The 23,225-nt window shown below is 43.1% G+C and overlaps 1 protein-coding gene across 1 annotated transcript in view; it reads right to left on the bottom strand.

The window, feature by feature from the left end:
- kcnb2b (potassium voltage-gated channel subfamily B member 2b) overlaps positions 1–16,329 on the bottom strand; it is an 85,132-nt gene extending 68,803 nt beyond the window's left edge. The window contains exons 1-2 of the mRNA XM_044049132.1: positions 15,866–16,329; positions 14,153–14,859 (exon numbers count right to left, since the gene is read on the bottom strand). Of these exons, the coding sequence (XP_043905067.1) occupies positions 14,153–14,737 (585 nt within the window). The 5' untranslated portion in view covers positions 14,738–14,859; positions 15,866–16,329. The remainder of the gene's footprint in view (positions 1–14,152; positions 14,860–15,865) is intronic.
- Positions 16,330–23,225: the final 6,896 nt, after the last annotated feature.

Raw genomic sequence — 23,225 nt, forward strand, 5'->3', positions numbered from 1 at the left:
CTAAATGTGAGAGGGAATGGTTGTTTGTCTCTGTGTGTCCCTGTGATGGACTGGGGTTGTTCCCCCACCTACTCTGCAGAAAGCTCTTTTCCGACTTCCTGCACTGCAAAGAAACCTAAGGAGAGTTGGACGCATTTAAATATCACCGGATGAAAGCAGCTGCACGAGTAGTTTAATAACCTGCTGATGAAACTTAACAAAACTATTTTTTTTTGCAAACTAGAAATTTAACACCAATATACTGACGAGAGGAGCTTTAAATTTAAACAGAAGCATTTCTTTTCTTACGCCTGCCTCGACCTACACACACTCCCTCCCTTTTTTTTTTTTTATTGTTCAGCTTGGAGACCGACAGAATCCAAACGCTCCAATCCACAGTATCTCTTAGTGACGCTAAGCCACAGCCTGGCCTTCTGCTAGATGAGCCAAACAGACAACGGTTTTTAATGAGCCTCCCTTTGGCCCTGTTTACTCTTAATCTGATATATGCCAGCAATGCTAATTGATTCAGCATCATCGTGGTCGTGTGATTATAGTGATGACAAGCAGGCAGGACAGATGACACTACGTAACAGGGCTGTTAATTTCTGTCCTGTGACTCTGTAGTGTCCTCAGATGGGATTAGGGTAGCAGTACATCAGGTAGTGGGTGTGTCTGCCTGTCAGTCAACAAGACAGGAGGAAGGATTTATACATCTTTAGACCAGGGTTCGTCCTCGCCAGAAGACAGGCTCTGGCTTTCAATTATGAGAGTTAATTGTGTATTTTTTTATTTGCGTTCAGTAAGAGAAATGACACTGCCGAGGCTAAATCTGTGCTCCCTCTTAACACATGTGAAATGGTAAACATTTTCCAATGAATATTTATGAAACTTTTAAACAGCATTCCTCCGTCACACAACTTTCCACTGCCAAAGTGTGCGCTGTTTCTCCTGACACATTCCACCACGGAGATCCATCAGCGATAATAAACCAGTAAATCTGAGCGGTAACTAAGAGATATGAAAATAGCAACAAAGTAAATGTCAAAAGGGACAAATCTGACAGGAAATACATTTTTAATGTGACAAATCAAACCAAACCACAACAAAAAAAAACAGGTTTTAGTCCCTTCAGCTGCCTTCTGATCCAGCAAAACTGACACCACGTTATCTTTATCATCCTTCATCTGTCTTCCATGAATAATCCTGCAATGATATGTGTGTGCATGCACTCCTGTATGCTTGAGACTCCTTTAAAAATTAAACTCGTATACATACAGCACCATACAGAAGCACACGGGGCCGAAAATGTCACTCTGGAGGTGCCTCACGTCCACATTGTCCCAGCTGAATTAAGCAAAGATTAAAGGCCGGGCTTTCATCAGCCATGACATGTGAAGAAACGGAATAAATACATACTGAAGTAATAATAGAGGAGATGAATCATGCATCCAAGGTTGGATGAATCACTGCCTTAACCGATTTAATGCTTCATATTATAATCCGCATTAGCCTTTACCCATTCACAACGCAGCTATATGTTACCTCTTAATCTGTAGCCGTATTGCCAAAGACTAAACAGAAGAGAGAAAATCACGATTCCAAGGTTTAATTCTCTGCATTATTACACACTGTTGCTTACTCTCACTTAGTGTGTGCTAACGTGGCGGCATGGGTGGCATTTGCTTCTAAGTGCTGCAAATCAGGTATTTTTTAATGCTAAGCTTTAGGATGATCTATCTCTGCCATAATATAACATTTATGGCAACATTAATGCACTTTTAAAGTGGTATTAGTGTGATTCCGAACAGAAGCAGGCAAATTTCAGTGAACTGGCAAGAATAGTAATGCTGGAAACGTGACAAAGGCTGGTGCTATACTTCGCCTTGTATCAACAGTCATCCATCAACATTAGTTTGCATTCAGACACTGTATTCATTACCTTGGAAAAGGAAGAACAAACTGGGGACGTTTAATAGTGCTAGGTGGCCTTTAGATACTGTCATGCTACTTAAGGGGGATTTATTGCAAAACAAGTATACTTTAAAAATCTTTAGTTGGTAAAGTGCCAGTGACAGTCTCCAGCACGGGTAAGTCAGACACGGGGAAATAACTTGTACTTATACTGTGTTTGGTAAATCCTTATAGCGCTATAGTTCCTGTTATAGTAGATGAAAACATTTGGAACGTACTTTGAAATACATATTTGTTTTGCATAGCACCAGTTTGAAGACAGAAGGGTAAACAAGTGGTTTGGAAGCAACAGTGAACGACCGGGGGGACACCAATGTAAAATGAAGGACAAATGAAGAAGCGGTGAACAAGCAATATTTCAGACCAGAGATGGAGATAATCAAAGACAGGTATAAAGAGAATCAACTTAGGTGTGAGTCACCGAAGGTGAATCACAAGCGAACATAAAGAAAATAGCTGGGGGGCTGTGAAAGAAGAACCAAGTTCAGGGAAATAAATAAAATAATCCAGACATAAATACACAATATGTGCTGCAGCTGGGGGAATAAAAGACCAAATATCAGCGGTATACAACAGCGGAAAAGTCAGTGCAGCCATATCACGCTTGGCCGCTCATGTTTGAGACTCGCACAATACTACACAACTTGTACATGGCAATAAAAATGAGACAGGTGGGCTTTCAGCACACCGTTTAATATCTGAGAGTCTTCCTATCGATTGGCGAGGCCTCGGTAAAATGTCAACACCCAACAGGCCCAAATGTTCTCTTATCCTGCAGTGATGCAGAACACATCCTAAAGGTGTCGGTGACCCGTACAAGCACCGCAGCGAGGAGAGTTGTGCCACGTTGTGTGTGATGACACTTCAGAGGATGTCCAGAGAGACCGTTTCAATTTCATTTTCAAAATTGTTCGTAGCAGGTATTTCCACGGTTGGCCAAACCCACATTAGCACAAACAAAAACTGGAGAAAGTGCGGGGCTCATGCGTGACCTTTCAGGTGTGTCAGATTCTGATCCTTTTGGCTCACTGCTTGGCTTCCTGGCATTGGCGAGAGTCACGTGGTCAGAGTGTGCGTCTTAGTCGCTCTGTGCCCTCAGGGCAGCTGGGTCCTCACCATACAGTAGCAGTAAGCTGATTATAGTCATACAATCAGGGCGTTAAATGAGTGTATCAATGCATCCCCTGGCCTCGGCTGGCTAGACACACAGATGGACGCTTCTGGTTGAAGACGCATGTGCTGATGTGATTGACTGATTTACTAATTTCATGAATGGCTTGGCTGGAAATGTAATGACACGGGAGATGAGTAGACAATATAAAGCCCTTCATTTTGTGAAATCTGATGCGTGGATTAAAGGTTTTAGTGAAGAACCTGCTCCCTGGACGGCTAAATTTAGCGAACAAAACATCATACATCATTTTAATGTATGAACGAATCAAAGCAACAATTGTGTACTGCAGTGGGATGCTTTTTTTTTATTCATTGGTTGCAAAAAATGTTAAATGTTAAAAAATGAATGCAATATATACAGTACGCATTAATATTAATACATATATGCACCATATATAAAAGTGGACATAGACATGTAGTCTTCTCCTAAGGAAGCCAATGTAAAGTAAAAGTTTACTTTTACTAAACTTTTCATTTGATCTATAACATCGGTCAACAGTTTCCTGCTGGTTTGGTTCTTCTTCGATTAAAAAAGTAGAAAGAAGTTGAGAGAATGGAAAATGAGCCACGGTGCATCTTACAATATCACCTCAGATTATTTATTATTGTTGAACAATGACGTGTAGTTGAGGTAGCGTTGAGTGCTGTGCTGTTAGTAATAATATAATTATTACGGTGCAAACAAACATTGTTCATGTTATACCTGCAGAATTATGTAACAAAAAAATGCTAAACACAATGCATGCAAAGAGGATGAAGAGAATGAAGTATGAGCATAGCTAAGGTTTTAAACCAAAGTCACCAGATCGACTCGTGCTATTATAATTCATCACCTGATACCTACAGTAGCAGCAGACAATCTCCAGAGAATTTAACACAAATCAAACTGTTGCAATACCAGAAAGAAGACGTAGAAGTAATTAAATATTGTGCTCAAACTTTGTTTTTTAAACATAAAAAGTAGCTTTTTCACATACCCTTTTAACCGAAAGCTAAAGTGCAATAAAGCATCATGTGTCATGTGGTCATCAATGAGGAACACCTTTGGCTGTGCAGAAGTAGCGGGAGTTATGGAGATGATATTTTCTTCTGTCACTTCCCGGTGTGCTGGGAGACGGCACGCGGCTGCTATCACAGCGCACAGTGACACCAGCAGCACATGATGGAAGACATTGTATGGAAATGATCCAAAGGAGGAGAGTGAAATAGAAAATCAGGAAAAGTCTCGGGAGGAGAAGATGGTGATGAGAAGGAAAAGTGAAGAAATCACAAATAGCTTCCCCTCCCCCTAACCTCTGTCACCCTGTATCCACAAGGCAATAACTTCAACCCAGCTTCCGCCTGATCCGCTCTATCCATCTCTTGTCTCTTACATGTCCTCGGAGGCTCCTTCATAGAGCGGGAGTTTTAATTAATAGCCTGCAAACCAAGTTGCTGTAGGGCTGCTGACTCTCTGGAGACGCGGACCGGTCCAGAGTGTCGAGCCTCGAGAAAGACGGCGACAGTGACAACATTTTTCTTCTTTCCTTCACAGTGACACAAGCCCAACTTCCCTGCTGCTCCCTACTCTTTTCAACTGCCCCTAACAGAGGAGGACACATTATTGCATTTTGGTGCAATTAAAGTTAGAGGTATTTATGCGTTCATCATCATAACACAGCAGCTCATTTTACACACTCTACTGCAGATTACGAGGTTATTGTCTCACTGAGATTTTGTTTAAGACATTTGGAAGAAATGACACCCCGAAAGTTGCCAAAGACACTGAGTCAAGTGAACAAATAAAGAATCTCAATAACAGAAGCATGTAATAAAAATCAGTGAGACCTGAACTGTGTTGATAAGGTAGAGCTCAAGCGTTTCCCAGACATTTGCATCAGGGGTTGGATGTGGGGGCTGAGGTACCAGCTGCTCTGGCTCTCGCACAGCCTGTATAGAGATGAATTGCTCCCTGGGTGTCAATAAGTCACCATGGCACACCATGGTCGCCATGGAAACTACGCAAACACAGCATTTCAGAAGAAACAAGCAAAATGAAGTTGATTACACATTTTTTTTTTTGCCTTTTCGAGGGCTTCTCGGAGGGTTTTTCTTGGTCAGAGAAGGCTGCCACGGCTCTGCCGCCAAAGGATATCCCTTTCTGTTTGCTGGAAATTCTCGGAATGGATCGTTTGTGCATTGACAGCGTGCAAATCCACCATCACACAGAATCAACACAATGTTGCAGAGCAGTTCTAGGAGCTGAACGCTGAGCCACCTGAGGAAATAGTGCTCCCACCACTGTTGCTAAATCACAAATATGATTGATAAAGAGCCAAATGTAAAAACACTGCAATGAATACCAATGCACTTTCATGCCACTGCTTCCAAGATGGAAGGGTGAGCACGACCACAATTCAACCCCACCACCACCACAAGACAGAATTGTGGAGGGGGTGGTGAAAAACAGAGCAGTGAGATGAAAGGAAGTTCTAAGAGGAAATGGAGGATTGCATTGTGAAGGTGATGTTAAAAAGAAAATGTGATGGGAAAAGAGAAGGAAGTGAAGAATATTGAAAAGGAGACGGTATGAAGAGAGTGAAACAACAGCGGGGGAACCGACTGTGTTGTTGCACCCAAAGAGAGCTGGCTCAGCAGTACTTGAAGGTTTGCAGTTAAAGACGTGAGCGTGCGTGTGTCGTATATGGCCACTCCTGTTTGTGTGCTTTACTTATTGAGTGCATAATGTGTGTTTTACGGTTTGTGTATGTGCAGAGATGTGGAAGACTGGGCGTGGGATACAGTTTGTGTGTGTGTGTGTGGCGGGGGATCACTGAGGCACGAAATAGAGACCTGGTGTTCACAGCGTTTTAAAATGATGACTCTCTACCAGCTCCTGTCCTCTCTCTCCATCTGCCCCTTTTTTCTGATGCCTTCTGGGACGAGAGGAAAAAAAAAAAAAAAGAAACCCAGCAAAAGACAGTGTGAGCAAACATTACAAGAGTCAGCAGTGGAGGTAAAGAGCAGCAGGACAGGAAGGTAGATGAGGAAATCAGGGAGGAGGAAGGAACACTTTAGCCTCTTATTCAAAGTGTCACTCAAGCTGGCAGTGCCAGCCAGTGCTGCCGCTCGCTACTGGTCCACAGCCACTCCTTGCCTTCAGTGGGATTTATATCTCACTTTGAAGGTGCTCAGACCCCAGGGCTTTTTGCCAGATTACATTTCTTTGGGTTTCTGCTGGCTGAAAAACTCTAAAGTGTGAAATTTGCAGTGTGGATACGAAACTGTGGGCAACACAAAACCAGTAATCCTCGCATGCCGCCGTGTCCTCGTGGCAAGACACTTGACCACTTGAGTCTCCATTTTCTTATCATATAATTACATGGATCCTATCAATCATTTTTGGGAGAGTAGTTACTTAATCGGAGACAATAATCAAATGACAGCCTGTTTCCTTTCCCTCAACTTTATGGTTTTGGTTCAGCCTAAATACAACTCACGTTGTTGTTGTTGTTGTTGTTGTTGTTGTTGCTGCAGCAGGAAGCTATTTTCAGCATAAAAGCTGTAAAAGTACTTTGTGCTGCCTGCCCAGCACCAAACGGCATATAGCAGTGAGACACAGTTAAAGGGTGGAATATTTCCTTCAAGAGTCAGTGGAGAAGACGGCAAAGCGAAAGAATAATATTGCATTTTTGTCTTTGTTCAGTTGGAGACAAATGAAATTTCAAAGAAATGCCAGTGAGTGTTTACAGCTTATTTCCCACTCCCCCCCCCCACAGGTTTAGTATACAAGATTAGGATAGATCCTCTTTAATCTGAGGACAGGAAACTGTTTTGATAATCATTTGAGTGATTACTGTGACAAAATACCAGCCATTCACCAGTGTTGGTTTGTAAAGTTTGAGTTAATGTTCTTAATTTTATATTATCTGTGGTTGCAAATTGAATGCCTTTAGGTTTTGCACAAAAAAAGCAACCTGGCAACATTATAGTCGTCTGTCTGTCTTATATATACACTATATAACTCCAGTACACTGAATGATTCATTGAGCAAGTCATTGACAGATTGATAAATGTTGACAACGATCCTCTTTTTCACAGCCGAAGGCCATGGCTGACAATTGATTGAAGTTTTATTTGTTGAAAAATGTGAGGGTGCATTTTGGGGATGACAGGAGAAATACTAATGAGGCTGCAGCCCATTGGGCCTCTCACACCATCTGGCGACTCATTAGCCTTGGCTTGTACTGGCCATTTTGTTGATACTAGACTTGTCAGGGAATTAAGTTTTTTGTGTTGCACTGAAGTTCCACTGAATCATGATTTGTCTCATAGTAGCACGGACTCCTTTACTTACACTGTGCTCATAACAAAGCGCCAACAGTTCTCCTGTGCTTGGCTGTGTCTCTTGATATTTCACTTCATGGCGTCTTTCATTCACAAATCACTATGCGCAAGTGTCAAGTACAACAAGCCCTAAGACGGGCCAGTGGGAGCTTCAGGTACACCACTGCCACAGAGCTCCATCACCTCAACATTCCTCTGCATGCAAATTCAAAGCAACACAAACACGACAACAATAAAAGGAGAGAGAAGAGCACGCTTTAAAGCGAATGCAGTGATTAATTCTTGAATAATTAAAAATGTAGGGAAAGCATGATTTCAACTAATCAATGTTAATGGTCAGCAAAATCCATAGCTTTGTCTTCGACTACTTCCTCTAACTGACTTCAGATATTCCGTCTGAACCCTGCAGGTGAAACTCACGGATACAGCACTTTCGGTTGGATCATTAACAGGCTGCAGTCTCCTAACTTCCGTCTTGGTTTAAATACGTCCCTGGGATACTTCTTCTTCTCTTAAACCCAAATGAGGTCTCGTCAGCCCTTTAACAGTGGGAGGTAATCTCACAAGTGCAGGGTATGTTTCGGCGCAATTAAAATCAAAAAATAGCTTCCATGTTGTGAAATGTTGATTTATCATTCTCCCAGTGTGTGCTGTGCGCCACATGCGTTTCTATTTTTGACGTCCATCAACACCATCAGCACAAATCAAATACAAATGCAGTGCCGGTGAGAGCTAATTGCAATGTAAACATCCTCATATCAAATCACCATATCAAGAGATGCACTGATCCTGACAAACCTGTGTCGACTGGAAAGCACAGTGTCCACTGCGTACAACCCGAGAGCAGTTTGTTGTCCATATGAGGACATTTGTGTTTAGAGTGAGTCGACAGCAGGGTATTCCCTTTTATATGCAACAACTGAGCCACTTTCAACAGAACAATATAGGATAGAATATAGAATATAGGTTATTGTAACCCTTCGATGGAAGAAAGTGATGCACATTGTGAAGTAGTGACACGATTGTTCATCTCTGCGCCTTAACACAACTTGCATCATCCTGTTGACCCCCGTGTCTCATAACAACCTGTCCAGATCTGAACCAAATCATTCTAAAACTGGGTTTTCAAATGAAGATAATCCCGATGCTGCACAGTAGGTTACTTCTACACAAGCGGCGCTGCCTCTGCGCACACAGCCACTGTACGGACCTGTGTCTTTAATCTAGGAGGTTCTCTTTTATCTGATTATGATTGCGGGGTCAAGAGGATTTAGGGGGCTGCTGCCTAAATGCTAGGCTGCACTGATTAGACTGGTGGAAGGCTTATGCAACTAGGAGTCTGCAGGGGAGGGGAGAAGGTGTGCTGCACCTCAGTGATAAACCACACTCCTATAATACATCTTTATAACTTGCTAAAGGTCAAACAAGATAATCTAGTTCTCTGACAGGTCAAATAATATACTGTAGTACAACAGTAACTCTGACAGGTCGTGTAAGATATTGTAGTACAATAACACTCGCTACAGGTTGCAGGCATGATCCGCCGCTCACACACGGAGTGAGGAATAACAGGCTTGAAAATCAGTGAAATAAGATTATGAAGTATGAGTGAGGAAAAGCAAAGCCCAGAAAAAATCAGATTTTATAGGGCAAGGCTAGCATCCAGCCGGCAGACTTCTTACAGAATAAGCATAAAGTAACACAAATCCATTCACTCAACAAGCTCGGAATATGTCTTCCATAAAACGTCGATGCAATTGATTTAACCTTCTGTGGAGCTACCACAATTCATGCAGAGATGAAAGGATGATAATGAAACACAAGGTAGTGGACGTGCTGCTTGAATCTCACCCAAAGGGACCATACTGTACAGGACATTTGACGTCATGCTGACTCAGGGCCTCTCAGTGACTTTTACCATCGCAGACCTCTCTTTATATCCAGCTCTACCTGCAAAAGCAACCCTGCAGCTCCAGGAGCTGAAGTTACATCACAGCAGCAGGTTAACTGAACTTGTTCTTGTCAAAGTAGGAGCCACGAATGACTGCAGTTTTCCTCACAGTTAAATGAAATCACTCATTCAGAAGGGTGTGTGTTGTACATTTGCCACTGCACCACATTAAAGGTCCAGTGTGAAAGAATTTCTGACATCCAATGGTGAGGCATCAGCTTGTGACAAATGGAGGATTCCTCTGCTCACGCCTCCCTGTCCCACATGTGTCAGGGCACTACAGTGGTCTGCACATACCAGAAAGGATGATGTAAGCTTTCTGCTTTATCCCTTTACCAAAGAGCACATGACGAGTTTACACAAGCACACTTTGCATTACCGTAATCAAGCGAGAAAAATTCCATCAGTGTCTGAAAGCTTAGAAGTTGCACGTCAAAGCAAACATGTGGTTATTACGGTAATTTCACTTGCGCTGTTGCAGGAAGCCGGCGAATCAGAGTCTTAATCACCAGAGAGGAAAGAGTTGGAAAAACTCGTATTTGGCCACCGAGATAAAGACTCAAGCAAATGTTATCATAAATATGTTTTATACTGTTCAAATCTCTAATTTAGCACGCAAACTATGGATGTACAACTATAGTGGTTGTTTTACGTAAAAGCATTTAGCCACAGGACATTTTCTGGCCCTTTTATGGTTAAATTTAACAAAAAAAAGTCCAGACGAACATTTTGAGGCTTGGGTGTTAAAGGGTTAAGATGTAAAAACGCATGCTTCCGACTCATTTGTCTGTTCCAGCCTCCATAAAGCAAACTGTACATCGCCTAAAGCGTATATAAATGACTTATTCTAAGGCTACAAAAGCCAAGCTATTCAACATATTATTACATTTCTGCCGTTATACCATTCTTAATGTTACACACTGGAGTTTAAAGACGGATGATTACGACAACGCCGACGTTCACTGTCTGTTTCTGTGTCTTATTATGCTACAGCTTCCTCACAATTGTGTTATCATCATCAACAGTGCATGTGCTGGACTGACTCTGGCTGCTTCCAAGCGTGGGAGGACCAAACAGCACCCGTCTGCACCCGTGCAGGCCCATTGCTTAGCATTCCCACCAGCTAGAGCAGCTTATTAGATAAAGGAGAGAGTAATGGTGCACATGAACTTGGTCGGTGCCTGATGCAGGGAAGAAGGGGGAGAGAGAGAGGCTGAAAAAAAAATCTCTGGCTGGTCGAAACATTGATCTCTTTAAAATGCTCAGAATCCGTCGCAATTATTTTCTGATGCTGCCTAGAGAGACCAGACACTTAAGTCAGGAAAAGTGTATGGTTTCGGCCTGTGTGTTAGAGCTTGAATATTTCATATTACATTAATAGTTATTATTCTGGAGATCTTATCCTGGAGCTTTTGCGTGAACACAAATCAAAACACAAATGCTGCTCTTGCAATCCGTACCATAGATATATTAAAACGGAGCACTGTAGCCGGGCATGGAACAACTAATAGCATTAATTTATGATACCAGGAACACAGACTGACTCATATGTTAATGTTGCAGCTCTCACTAAATCACTGATGTGTAGTAACACTCGGTGAGGTCCTGATATTTATTGCACACTTTCTGCATATCACTCTGTTTGTCGGAGCTCGGAGAGAGAACGACATCTGAGGGGAACTAATCACATTCCCCTGTCGGCCTGTCGACAACACAAACTCCCAGTGGCAAAACATAAACAAGGTCACGAAATACATTCACAAGTTGCGCACATTTGCATCAATCGCTGCAGGGATCATGACTGTGATGGTAAAACATTTACACAAGAAGACATAAAAACAAAAATCGCCGTAATTCAGTGTCCTTAAAGTAGTCCAGTAATTTGGATGGGGCTTCTTTTTAGCTTGTGCTAAGTGCATTGGATGCACAAATACGACCGTGACTCATTGTAAACAAAAGAGGGTCAGCGCAGCACAAATCCATCTGGCTCAATATCAAAGATGACATGTACTGCTGGATTAATAGAAATTGTAGCCCACAGTATGAAAACAATGGACATATCCCTTCATGGCACAGTCGTGTTTTCATATACTTGACTGTCACACACTTTTTTTATTTACGAGCACATTAGAATCTCTTGCTGTGCAGATATTCAAACAAAACAGATCCTGGGACAGACTAAGGGCTGGGGTGCCCCTGAGCAAGGCACCGAATCCCCCGTGGCTCCCGGGCTCAGATAAGTGTGACCCACTGCTGTTCACTACTGGTAGGATGGGTTAAATGCAGAGGCCAAATTCACTTCCACTAATTCTCATTCTTAAGACTTCAATATTTTAATGTTTTCCACTGCTGCAAAGTTTTAATGCGAGGTGGAAATCCAACTAATATTCCTGTGTTGTAATATGACGCTCTCGCCTTCATCACCTTCTGACACTCACCTGTGACAAGCCAAGCATAACACTCCTCCTCCTCCTCAATCACTCAACCCTATGTCTCTACGTATCACAAAGAGGCCACTGCATTAGCCGTGTCCTCTTAGGTTTGACCATTTCATTCATTATTCATTGGGGAAGGTTTGCAAAGATCCAGCTCAGCATCTGTGGGCATAACTTACTTACATGACTGCGCCTCTTACATGACTCTCTCCCAGGGCTTTCCTCTGTCACTATCTGTTCCACCTCTTCTCTTCTCTTGTGCGTCACTTGAAACACCTCTCTGTTGTGTTCCACTAATGTTTTTTTTCTGGTGCAATGTCAGCATGCCTTTTTCACCCCCCCCCCGCGTGCCAACTCTGAAAAAGGGGGCTGCCGCTCTTAAAGCGATGCCGCTGTCGCTGATGAATGTAATTCTAGCTCAATTAACCCTGTTGAAGAGGTCAGTTTTCTCACACTTAACCTTTGTTTAAGGTCAGAGCGAGCCACAAGTGCCATAGAGCGGCACTGTGTGTTGTCACATCTGAGTATAGTGAGGAGAAAAGAGAATGCCAAAAGAATCTGTGATCACATTTGACAAAAACAGGCTTGTTTTTTTCAACATGAGCGTGCAGAGCCTGCTGATGGCATTTCCTCGGTCAAGAGCTTTCAAGGGTTCCTTGCTGCACAGTTCATGCCCCATTAAAGGCTTCCCCACCCTCAAGGAGCTGCCATCTGACAGTGGAGCAGACCCTGCAGTCTATATCCAAATGTACATTCTGCTGTGGAAAACCATTGCACGATCACATGACCGAGGCCATTAGAGCCACGTTCAAGTTCTCCGTGCACAGCACTCAGCGAAAATGTCAATGCAATTTGAATTAGTGTGGGATTTCCCTTTAAAGTCTTCCCCCACAAGGTATAGTGAACAGGTCAGCAATACTGAGACGTGCGTCTGGAGAATGAGGGACAATAATGAGAGGGTAAATCACTTTACATATCACATAGCCTACCCGCTGCCATCACCTGATTTGCCTGAGATTAGATATTGGCAGCCTCTTTAAAACTGATTCATGTGATGCCCAGCTTCCATACAGAGGCTGAAAACAATTATTTAGGTGAGATGAGACTCTTGTCACAGTCACACAAGTAGTTTATTCAGGTAATACAAGCCGCGCAGGGACGAGCAGCATAAATATAATGGTCGTCCTACTGAAGGAGTAGGACGAGTGTATTTTTGTTTTTTATTCAACATTTAGCACCAGAAATCTATGGTGATTTCTAAAAATGCCTTAGCCAAAGGAAAACATCCTCTGCTTCAAGGGAAGAAGGATCACAACACTGCACACACACACAACCCTGTGTTTATGATCCTCTGACATGGAATATAATCCCGTGCAGCCCTGCCCTATACTGCCTGATGATGAGGTCGGGATACTGGAGACCCAACGTAAATTACCAGTGATTGGATTTCATCAAGGTTGACCTACCTAATTGAAGACTGAGTCAGAGCAGGTATGAGATGAAGAGGTGAACGTGTAGGAGTAGAGGGAGATATCATCATTTTAGAGGGGGCAGAGCCTTGACAGCCTTCTATAGATTTTACAGTGTGCAAATGGAAATGGAACCTTGCGTGGCTGAGGCTGAACTCTTCTAAACATTTGCGAACGGGAAAAATGTAGCCTTCAATCACACGGAAGCAAATGTGGCCAAAGCAAACAGTTGAGGACGCGGTATTAATGCAACAAACCTTTGACATCAGTCCATTTACAGGGGCACAGAATGGTGCCGCGCGAGCCAAGAGACTTGTATCTGTTCTTTTCATGTACATGTTATGTCTCAAGCCACTGACAGGTCAGGTCTGCGCTGACACACTGTATCAAAGCAAAGAAAGCAACACTAGTAGCTGACATACCTAGCACTTATTTCATCAAAGCAAACGGAGTGTAAATTGAGCTCCTGCCGTGATTCCACGTCTGGAAATTTACATTTGACTTTACCGTGCTGTTTACATGAAGGTTAAACAACTCCTTTAACTCCTCATCTTCAGCTTCTTCGTCTTCTTCTTCACCATACTGGGTCCGAACAAAATGTTATGCAAAGACGGCAACTCTCTCAATTCATTATTAACAACTGTTTGTACGGATTTCACCTGGTGAGAGTGCAGAGCTCGTCTGACCAATTTCCAAAGTGAGGAAACTGTGCTTTTTTTTTTGCCAAGTGGGAGCCGTTCTCCAGTGAGTGTGCCCATAATGTGCTGTGATTCAGTGATCAGCTATTAATGTGAACAGAAAATGTGAAATGGGGGTGGTGTAATCTCACAGTTTGAGTTTCTTACCTTGGCAGCCACAGAGGAGCTGGGCTTCTCCAGGAGATCCCACAATTTCTTCCTCTTGTCCGGGCAGCAGGTGTTATCAAACTCCCCCTCTCCCTCCCGGTCCCTCAAAGTCTCTGCCTCCCTCCGCAGCTCCTCGTTCATTTGCTCTTTTTTCTGGTGGTAACGTGCCTGGCAGCAGGACTCCAGGTAGATCTCGTCGATCCCCCAATAGTCCAGCTCCTGACCAAAAGAAAGGGCGCACATCTCCTCCATCATGTGCAACTTGCCTGTGCGGTAAAAGTTCAGAATAGAAGTGAATGCGCCCGGGTGCCGATCAAAGAAGTATTCATTTTCGTTCAGGCTATAGTCGTCACACACTTCCATCAGGGACTCGTGCGTGTTGCAGTCTCGCAGTTTTCCCAGCCGGGTCCTGGGAAGTCTGTCCAAGGTCCGCCACAACACCTCATGGTTTAGACCCCCAACGTTAAGGCGGACTCTTCGTGAGCGGGCTTTGGTGCGGATGATGTCGATGGGCTCAGGGGGCAGCGAGGGATTATTTCGGACATCGGTGGGCTTGAGCCCTGCTGGTCCAAGCTTCTCAGCCATGGCAGTGGGAAAAAGGAGACGTGTCTGGGAAGATGTTAGGGTGACCCAAAAGCATAAAATGGCAAAGAAAATCCAAAAATGTTGAATTATGTTGGATCCTCTTTACACAAGTCCCTCCATGGCTGAGAAAAGAAAAGAGACAACTTGTGAGAAATGATTCGTCAACATTAGGTAGTGGAAATGGTCTTAAAATGAGTTTGAGTTTAACCGATAAAAGTAATAAAAAAAAAAAATACAAATATACAATGCAATGCCTCCGTTCCACAATGGAACCGTAAATCAGCTCTCGTCGGCAATCATCCGTTACCCCGTGTTGTCAGTCAAAAATAGTAACATCTGTTTAGTGTTATCGATCCCTTCTTCACATTTCTACAAAGGTGTTAGGCAGAATCAATGACTTTGTTTTAACAGTCAATATGGCTGCTATGCTTTGCACTCCTCTCCTGCACTGCTAGGGCTGTAGTGAGGCGATGAACTCCTGCTGGAGCACTACTTTCTCTGCAGCCCATCGGTCAAAATGGGACTCAGGGGTAAGTCAGTGAACAAATTAAAGGCACCTAGAAATTCAATTATATATCATCAGTTTGGATGGAGGAGACAAATGTGAGAGCAAGTCGGGGAATGTTGTTTGTTTCCTCATTAACATTGTTAACCTTCAGTCATTATAGTCACATTTACTGACATGATATCAAGTCCCTATAATGTAAATAACCACTGTAGAGTAGCTGATGTAAAACACGTATAATACTTGTATTAGTGAAGCTATAATATGTGTGTTGTTAGAGGTTGTTCCTGAATGCAACAGTTTACATTTGCCACTACATTTCTTGAACCTCACATATACAATATATTTTTTTCCCCCCCACATGGAACAATATGAGTGGATGAAGGTGGTGAAGCTGTGATAATCTATATCTACTTGTTTAATAATACATTGATACCTGTTACGCTACAACGTGCTCTATGTTCAGAAAGGGCTTTTTAATGCCTTCATATTCCTGCACCTCCGGTGTAACTCAGAGTACTATTTTGTCCTGGCAACGCGCAAATGTTGCTCTCCACTCGGCTCAAAGTAGTGCTCACCAGACACGCACTATATCACGTAAATACAGTCAAGTCTTTCTTTACCTTGCATTTGCATGCAAACTCCTCTTGTTCCTACGGGAGCAGCGAATGGAAAGGGAGCCGGGATCCCCCTTTAGTCAAGCGGCCACGACTGTAGAGAACACTCCGCGGACGCTGCGCAGAGAACGCGCGCCCCACATTTTGTTGAAAACGAGTCGCGTTGAGGGGGAAAACCAGAGGAAGAAGAAGAAAAAGCGTGAATATCCCCCTGTAAAATAATTCAAAGACTTCGCAGCCAGCGCTGTGTCGCCATCGAAACACTGTGGAAAGAGTCTCGCCTTCATCCAAAGAAGCTGGGCGCGTGCAGAGAAGACTGGCTCCACTGAATCACTGTGGCTGCGGACGTCGTGCGCGTAAAAGGCAGCGAGAGGGAACGGGATAAGCGAACTGCAGAGTGTCCCGCTGTACACTACTTAAGGAGGAGCAGGCAGAGGAGGCACTCAGGCTGCACAGCATCCGAAGTGAAAACCCTAATGCAAGTCACCAGTCGGTTATATATCGAAACACAGCACAGACATTATAGGCAGCTATTTCCCCCGCGCCGAGAGTCTGAGAAAGCAAAAACAATTGATGTTAGTTTTACTTCCGTTATTTAGAACATGTTACAGAACCTCATCTCGCATCTTAGAATGGGAGCATTCGCTGTCTATTGCTCCTTAAAGGTCCAGTGTGTATCATTTGGGAGGACTTATAAGCAGATATTCAGTGTACTACCCACGAGTATGTTTGAAAAAGAGTATATTCACTGTACAATAAAATAAGAATTGCATTTCTGTAGCCCTCTATAGCTTCATATATGTACCTTAGGCAAGGTTAGAGCATCTGTTTTTGTTGTTATTCAATGTATTTCCATCTGCGGTCTCACAATTCGATGTCACTAAATGTGTATCATTTAAGAGAACCTATGAGCTGGAATTCAATTTGTTTGTTTGAATAAGTGTTTATAAAATAAAAGTTAAATTTCTATAGCCTTCTTTATGTACCTGAAGGCCCTGGTTTCTTCCACACGGACCGTGGGCATTACACCACATCCGTCCAGATTTTAGAACCATGCGCAAAGAGCACATTTGGCGGACGTAGACAGGGCATGCGCAGACTAAACTTCTGCCCCACTGGTAGGTGGAGTATTAAACCCCGCTCACCAAGTGGAAAAAAAATTTCAAGTATAGTTGTCTGCGCCTCGAACCAACTGACACCCCGTCTACCCTGCCCGACGGGCCTTTCAGCCGTGAGCCGCTCGAACAAGACGTGTCCGAGGGAGCTGTAGCGTTGTTCTCCTCTTCTTTGGTAGGAATGCGTTCCATTCCCTGCATCCAGACTTGTACCGACACCCAATGATGAAGTGGGATACTACAGGACCCTGATGCTCCAGTATACCAGGGTCCACGATCTGCACAAACGTCTTGCAAGGGCCCTGCTTTACAGAGGCCGCCCTCTTGCACTGCCATGTTTCTCCAGAAGGAGAAACCTGCCAGAGCATCTGATTTGTTTTTTTATTATTACTCAAACAAAGAAGAACGGCATCCTCTCTACTGTGTGCTGATGTCAATTTCTTACAATCTGCAGTCTCACCATTAGATAAAATCTAAATGTTGCACCCTGGACCTTTTTAAAGGCTGCATTTAAAGTGCTGGTGGTGTTCGTTCTATTACAGAAGCATTTAACCTGCAGCAACCTTTGGTGAAATGACCATACACATGATCGCATTTGCCACGCCGCAAATGCCGATTTTAATCTCCAGCGCTGAAAAGGCTGCCACCAACTTGGCTGAAAATAATATTTTCCCTGAGCTTCTTTTTTAGGACACGAGCACAACAAATTGCTGCCTCCAACCCACACTCACTCTCACACTAACAGCGCTGCCGACCATTACGAGCAAAACAGCCAAAAACCTCAGTAAACCGAGTACTTGAGATGCTCGATTTCACTTTGCAGCGAGCATAAGACAAGAAGATGGCCTGACCCCCCCTTTTTTTTTTCTTTTCTTGTACACTTGAGAACGCCATCAGCACTAAGTCAGACATAAAGCCAGGCAGATGCACCTTATGCCTCCTCCAAGTAATCAAACCCATTTTCTCTATTAGTTATCAATATATAATGATCTCCTGACTCTCTGATTTTGAATGAATAAATAAAGATATTAGATTATTATTAGTTCCCCTTATTATCCCCCAGATCGTTACCTGTGTCACTGGAGTGTTCCGTCTAATCCTCTCTGTCTTTCCCTCGCTCTCAAGTCATACATGAATAGTGTTCAATACAGCAATGATATTTCCCTGTGGAGCTTATGTGTCAGTTGAGTGTTTCCCCTTAGCCAAGCGTTTTTCCAGAAATTTGATTATGCACTGCATATGTGTAATTGATTTCCCTGCCATGTTCCTTCCTTCCAGTGACACGTGATCAATAATGGTGCATTGACGAAACAGGGGGTGGGGGGGCTCCGTGTGCATGTGTGTCTTAACTGTGTGGTCACTGTTCGGTCTTTTTTTCTGAAGGTCAAAGGGCTTTTGGCGCTGTCTTGATTTCGGATGTACAGTAGATCTGCAGGTGCACAGACTCTTCACGCCCAGCAATCGCATATGGATCATTTGAATGTGACCTTTCTACTCTGAGTCTGAGTCTAGAGCACACGAGCTGTGGGTTTGCTGTGCAAATTTGATTTGAATATGACAAGAGGCACAAAGAGGTGTGAAAATACACACTCGCCGGCCACGCAGCAGTGGCACCCAATGTGGTCTTCTGCTGCTGTAGCACCCAGCTTCAAGTTTCTTTCATCTTGAAGTGACCAGGCCATTGTCCTCTCACCACTGGTGTCAACAAGGCATATGTGCTCAGAGAAACTTAGTGGATATTTTCCCTCTTTCAGACCATTCTCTGTAAGTGGTTCGGATGACTGTGAATCAAAATCCCCCGTACAGTAGGTCAGCATTTTCTGAAATACTCGGATCATCATGCCACGTTCAAAGTCACTTTTCTTTTCCACTTTGATGCTCAGCTTGAACTCCAGCTGGCCGTTGTGACCGTGTCGACATGCTTAAATACATTAAGTTGCTGCCATTTGGTATTTTGATTAGATATTTGCATCAACAAGCAACATTAGATCATGATGTTTATAACACTGAGGTAAAGATAAAGTTAGCAGACTTGCAGAATTCCTTCCCGCAAACCCTCGACAGCACAATGACATTAATTTGGCAGCACTCAAGTTGAGAAGCCTCTCCCTGACCCTGAGCTGATTGATGCAAATTATTCCCTTGATGACATCAAAACTGCTGACGCTGCATCTGGTAATTATTTCTGGGTACAGTGAAAGGATTAAGGGTAACTGACTGCGTCCCATTTCGTCAGTTATTATGAAACTGGCAGCCAATCATGGAGTATGAGTCAGGATGTGTGAGTTAGCAGCGACGTGGACACACACACAACAATCAGCTGAGCCGCGGTGTTGTTGTTCGCCGCGGCCTCCACAGCAGGCAGCAAGTGTTGTGTGTTGTAATTTGATACTTGGTGCACTAGATGCTTCCAGCTCTAAACTAAAACCAACTGCATGCACGGTACACCGGGGAGTTGGGGCCAGCCTGCGTCCATCCACGTGGGTGGAATAACTCTGGTTACCAGCTTGATATCTATAATTACTAACTTACCATATAGAAACTTGTTGATGCACTGCAGGTTATGAAGATGATGAGAAAATGTGTTTTCCCCTTGAGGACGCTCACAGAGATGTTTTTTTTAAGCTCTGTGTACAATGTGGGCATGTGAGCCTGTGTGGGCTGTTGCCATAGCAACTCAAATTGTAGCATCATGCTGGAGAAACACTTTTGGCCATGGAGCCAGATAGGCTTGTGAGCTAGCGTGGCTGCTATTTTGTGACAATGATTGAATCAGCTGTTTGGTCAATTAACCTTTAGTGTCTGTGTTTAACAGAATACTATTACACGGACTGACAGCGATGATCCTGTGCCGTGATAAGAAGCTTATTCTGTATTATTCTGTGTGTAAGCTTATAAAGGGGAATTCAAAGGTGTGGAGCCCACCAGTGTTTGGTGTCACTGTCACACACTGTCATCAATCTTAGAGCAAAAAGAGTTGACTGACTCTCCATCTGCCTCGTCCCTGAGCCATCACTGGCTGGTGATATTTCCCATTTCCAGATTGTCATCAAATTCAAATGCATCCACTCTATCATCCAAATGACACTGTGGACACTCTCGCACCTCACAGCTCCGGCTTCTGATGCTGTCAGCACTTTAGAGTGAGACACGTCACCATCATCTGTTCATAGACGGATACACTAAGGGGCCAATACACGGATCTTTCCGTAGATTTCCAAATCACCAGCTGAATGCGTTTGACGAAGAATTTGCTTCTGTAGTTTTCTTGTATATAAAATGGCTTCGTGTCAGTGAGTGTGCGTGCATGTGCGTGGAGGGGAAGAGATAGAGAGAGGAGAAAGAACTGTGGATAACTGTAATTTACTGTGTGCTCCTGCAGGAGGAGGAGGAGAGCAAAAGTCACATTCACTTAAATTACAATAATAAGCATTCAATCAATGCGCAGTACCTTTCTATTAATGGAAAGCTACGACAGATTTGAATGCTTGGGAGGGGAGAAAAAATACAAAAATTCATAGGTGGGCAAAGTGAAAAAGGAAATACATCCATGCTTTCCCCCCTTTTTCTCTCGCTGTTGCCTGTGCATTAAATTTTTAGGCCTTGTGTATAACTTTCAGAGGTGTCATTTATTATTCGGTGAATTTCAAAGTTCTGTGACTGGCTCCAACGTGAGACCGCCATCTGTGTGACTTTGCATATTCCATCACAATACATTACGTGCGAAAGAGTGTGCGGCTCCGTCTCTGCTTTCCTGTGTTTGTGTGTTTTTGTCAATAAGAGGGAGGAAACACAAGCGCCTGTTTATTCTCTTTGGCTATTTTTAGCTGCCGGCCATGTCAAGGTCCACACAAGCACCCACCCACAGTGGGCAGCAGTGGCCTTCGATATAATGGTCTGCGGTAGACCAGAGTCATTAATCTATGTCATCTTTTCATTCACCCCCCCTCCCCCCCTCCCCCCCGCCAACACACACCTGTTCACCTCTGATGCCACCAACAACTCCGAATGTGTCAAAAATACGCACGGCTCAATGAAAGTGAACATGAACATGCTTTGGTGTTTGGTTGTGCAGGATGTGCCGGAGACTTAACAGCCTTAGTCTGTAACATGTAACCTTGCAACAACTAGATCCGGGTTCAATCCACCAGAGGACCTGTGTAACACACCACCAACAAGCTGTTTATGGACGTATGTGTACAGTATGTCTCGTTGTAAGATCTGACCACATGATTGATGACACCACCATCTGTCTGGAGTTGTTTTTGGGTAGTACGGCCAATGTTACGGACAAGTGTATTATATAAAAACAGAATTAGGGCTGCATTTTCATTATCGATGAATCGGTTTTCTTGATTAATTGAATGTCAATGATTATGTTCTCAAATGTCCGGAATGATTCAGTTTTAATGATTTCTTTGTGGCGTGGAGCAAAGAAAGCAGAAAATACTCACATTTAAGAAGCTGAAAAGTCTGAAAACCTTAATTGAGTAATTGTTGCAGGCCCAAATAGAATAGTTACCGCAATAAATAAATGCATTTATAGTGCAACTGTTGGTTTCTCTCGCTAATGTTTCTGTATTTGAATCAACAAGCAAAAACAGGCAGAAAGAAACACTTCCTCTTACTCTTATTTAACCCCTGCATCGCCCTTTGCCAAAACAATGCTACATTTGCACACAGCGTCACTGCATATACCTCCACATTTCAGGATGACGTGTCATACCTCCTCTGCATTTGTCACTGTGAATAATTCCACCTTGCTGGGAAGACAAGACACTCAACGCTGCACCTTCACCCAAAGTGCTTTTGGCTGAACGATAATGTGAATATAATGCTCTCGCACTAATTGGTGTGAAAACAGTCAGACTGGCAAATTGACCTGTCACTCCTGTCAAGAGTCGTCTTATGAATGCAAGCATTTATGTAATCAGGGCAGGTGTGGCACCTCAAGCATGTTCTAGTGATTAAAGTGTGATGTGCACTGGAGTGAAAGACAGGGAGGATGGATGATGGTATGAATAGTAATGAAGTCACTTGTGATGGCGCTGGCGGGCAGATTATCTGGGATTTGGGGTGAACCATTTAGTAAATTAGGTGATGGAACATTTTGTAATGGACGGCTCTAAGAATATATATATATATATTTCTATATTACAACCATAAAAAAATAGACGTATAGTCTTCTGTTTTCAGCTTAAGTAGCAATAAGCTCACTTATTGTGGGTGACTGTAGCTGTTGAAGTCTGTGGGTTTGATTCCCAGCTTCACATGCTGATATGTCCTTGGGCAAGACACTTAACCCCATGTTGCTCTAATATATAAATTCAAACCACTTACCATTTACAAAAAGAATTTAGTTTAAATTATAGTCTCTCACTGAGACTTCTCATTTACAAAGTCAGTCAACAATTTCCCGGGACTTTAATGGCCTCACTCAAGGTTTCAGGTCTTCTGCGATAGCACATTGTTATTTATTTATTTTTTTAAATTATGTTTCCATTTATAGGAAGATATAGAGACAGTAAAGTGTGCTCACCAGCCTGGTGACATCTTTGCATTTCCCCTTTTAACTGCAATAGCATGGTGCAAATCATGGTTTGTGTTGTACCCGAGGAAGACTACATCCACTTACGATTGGTTTTGCGTCTTTAACTAACAGAAGCAGAATTGCATTGGAACTTTCCTCTCAATCATTTACGCAGATGCACCCCAAACATTCCCATGTTTGTGCTTCCATAATTCAGCGAGCTGCACTGATGCTGCTGTCACTTGTGTAATTGGGTCCACAGGTAGTGTTGCGATGTTGCGAGTCGCGCTGTAAAAAAATGTGAACGATTAATCATTTGGACAGGAAACCAAAACTCGCTGGAAGGAATGTCATCATGGGGGAAATTCCTTCTTCCTCTCACAAATGACCACAATAGTCTTTTTAAATGTGTGGATAATGCTGACTCTTGTTCTTAACCTTTTAAAGTGACAGAATGATTTGAATCCTATACTAAAGTCCAAAACATGGTAAAAAAAAACATTTTATTTCCCAATATAAAACAAAGTGAAACGGCAGCTTTTAAATGTAATCAAATATTGGAGAGGTTACAGTCTAATATTGATACTGCACTTAACCACTAATAGCCTTTTGAAGGAGTACCCTGCCCTAAAATGCTTTGGCTTGCAGGAAGCAACATTTAATCTATTGTGTGCCAATTTTGGGGTTCAGTATATTGACAAAGAACAAGTCTCTCTGTAGC

The sequence above is a fragment of the Solea senegalensis genome, linkage group LG1 (genome assembly GCF_019176455.1).
Source record: "Solea senegalensis isolate Sse05_10M linkage group LG1, IFAPA_SoseM_1, whole genome shotgun sequence".
Lineage (NCBI taxonomy): Eukaryota > Metazoa > Chordata > Actinopteri > Pleuronectiformes > Soleidae > Solea > Solea senegalensis.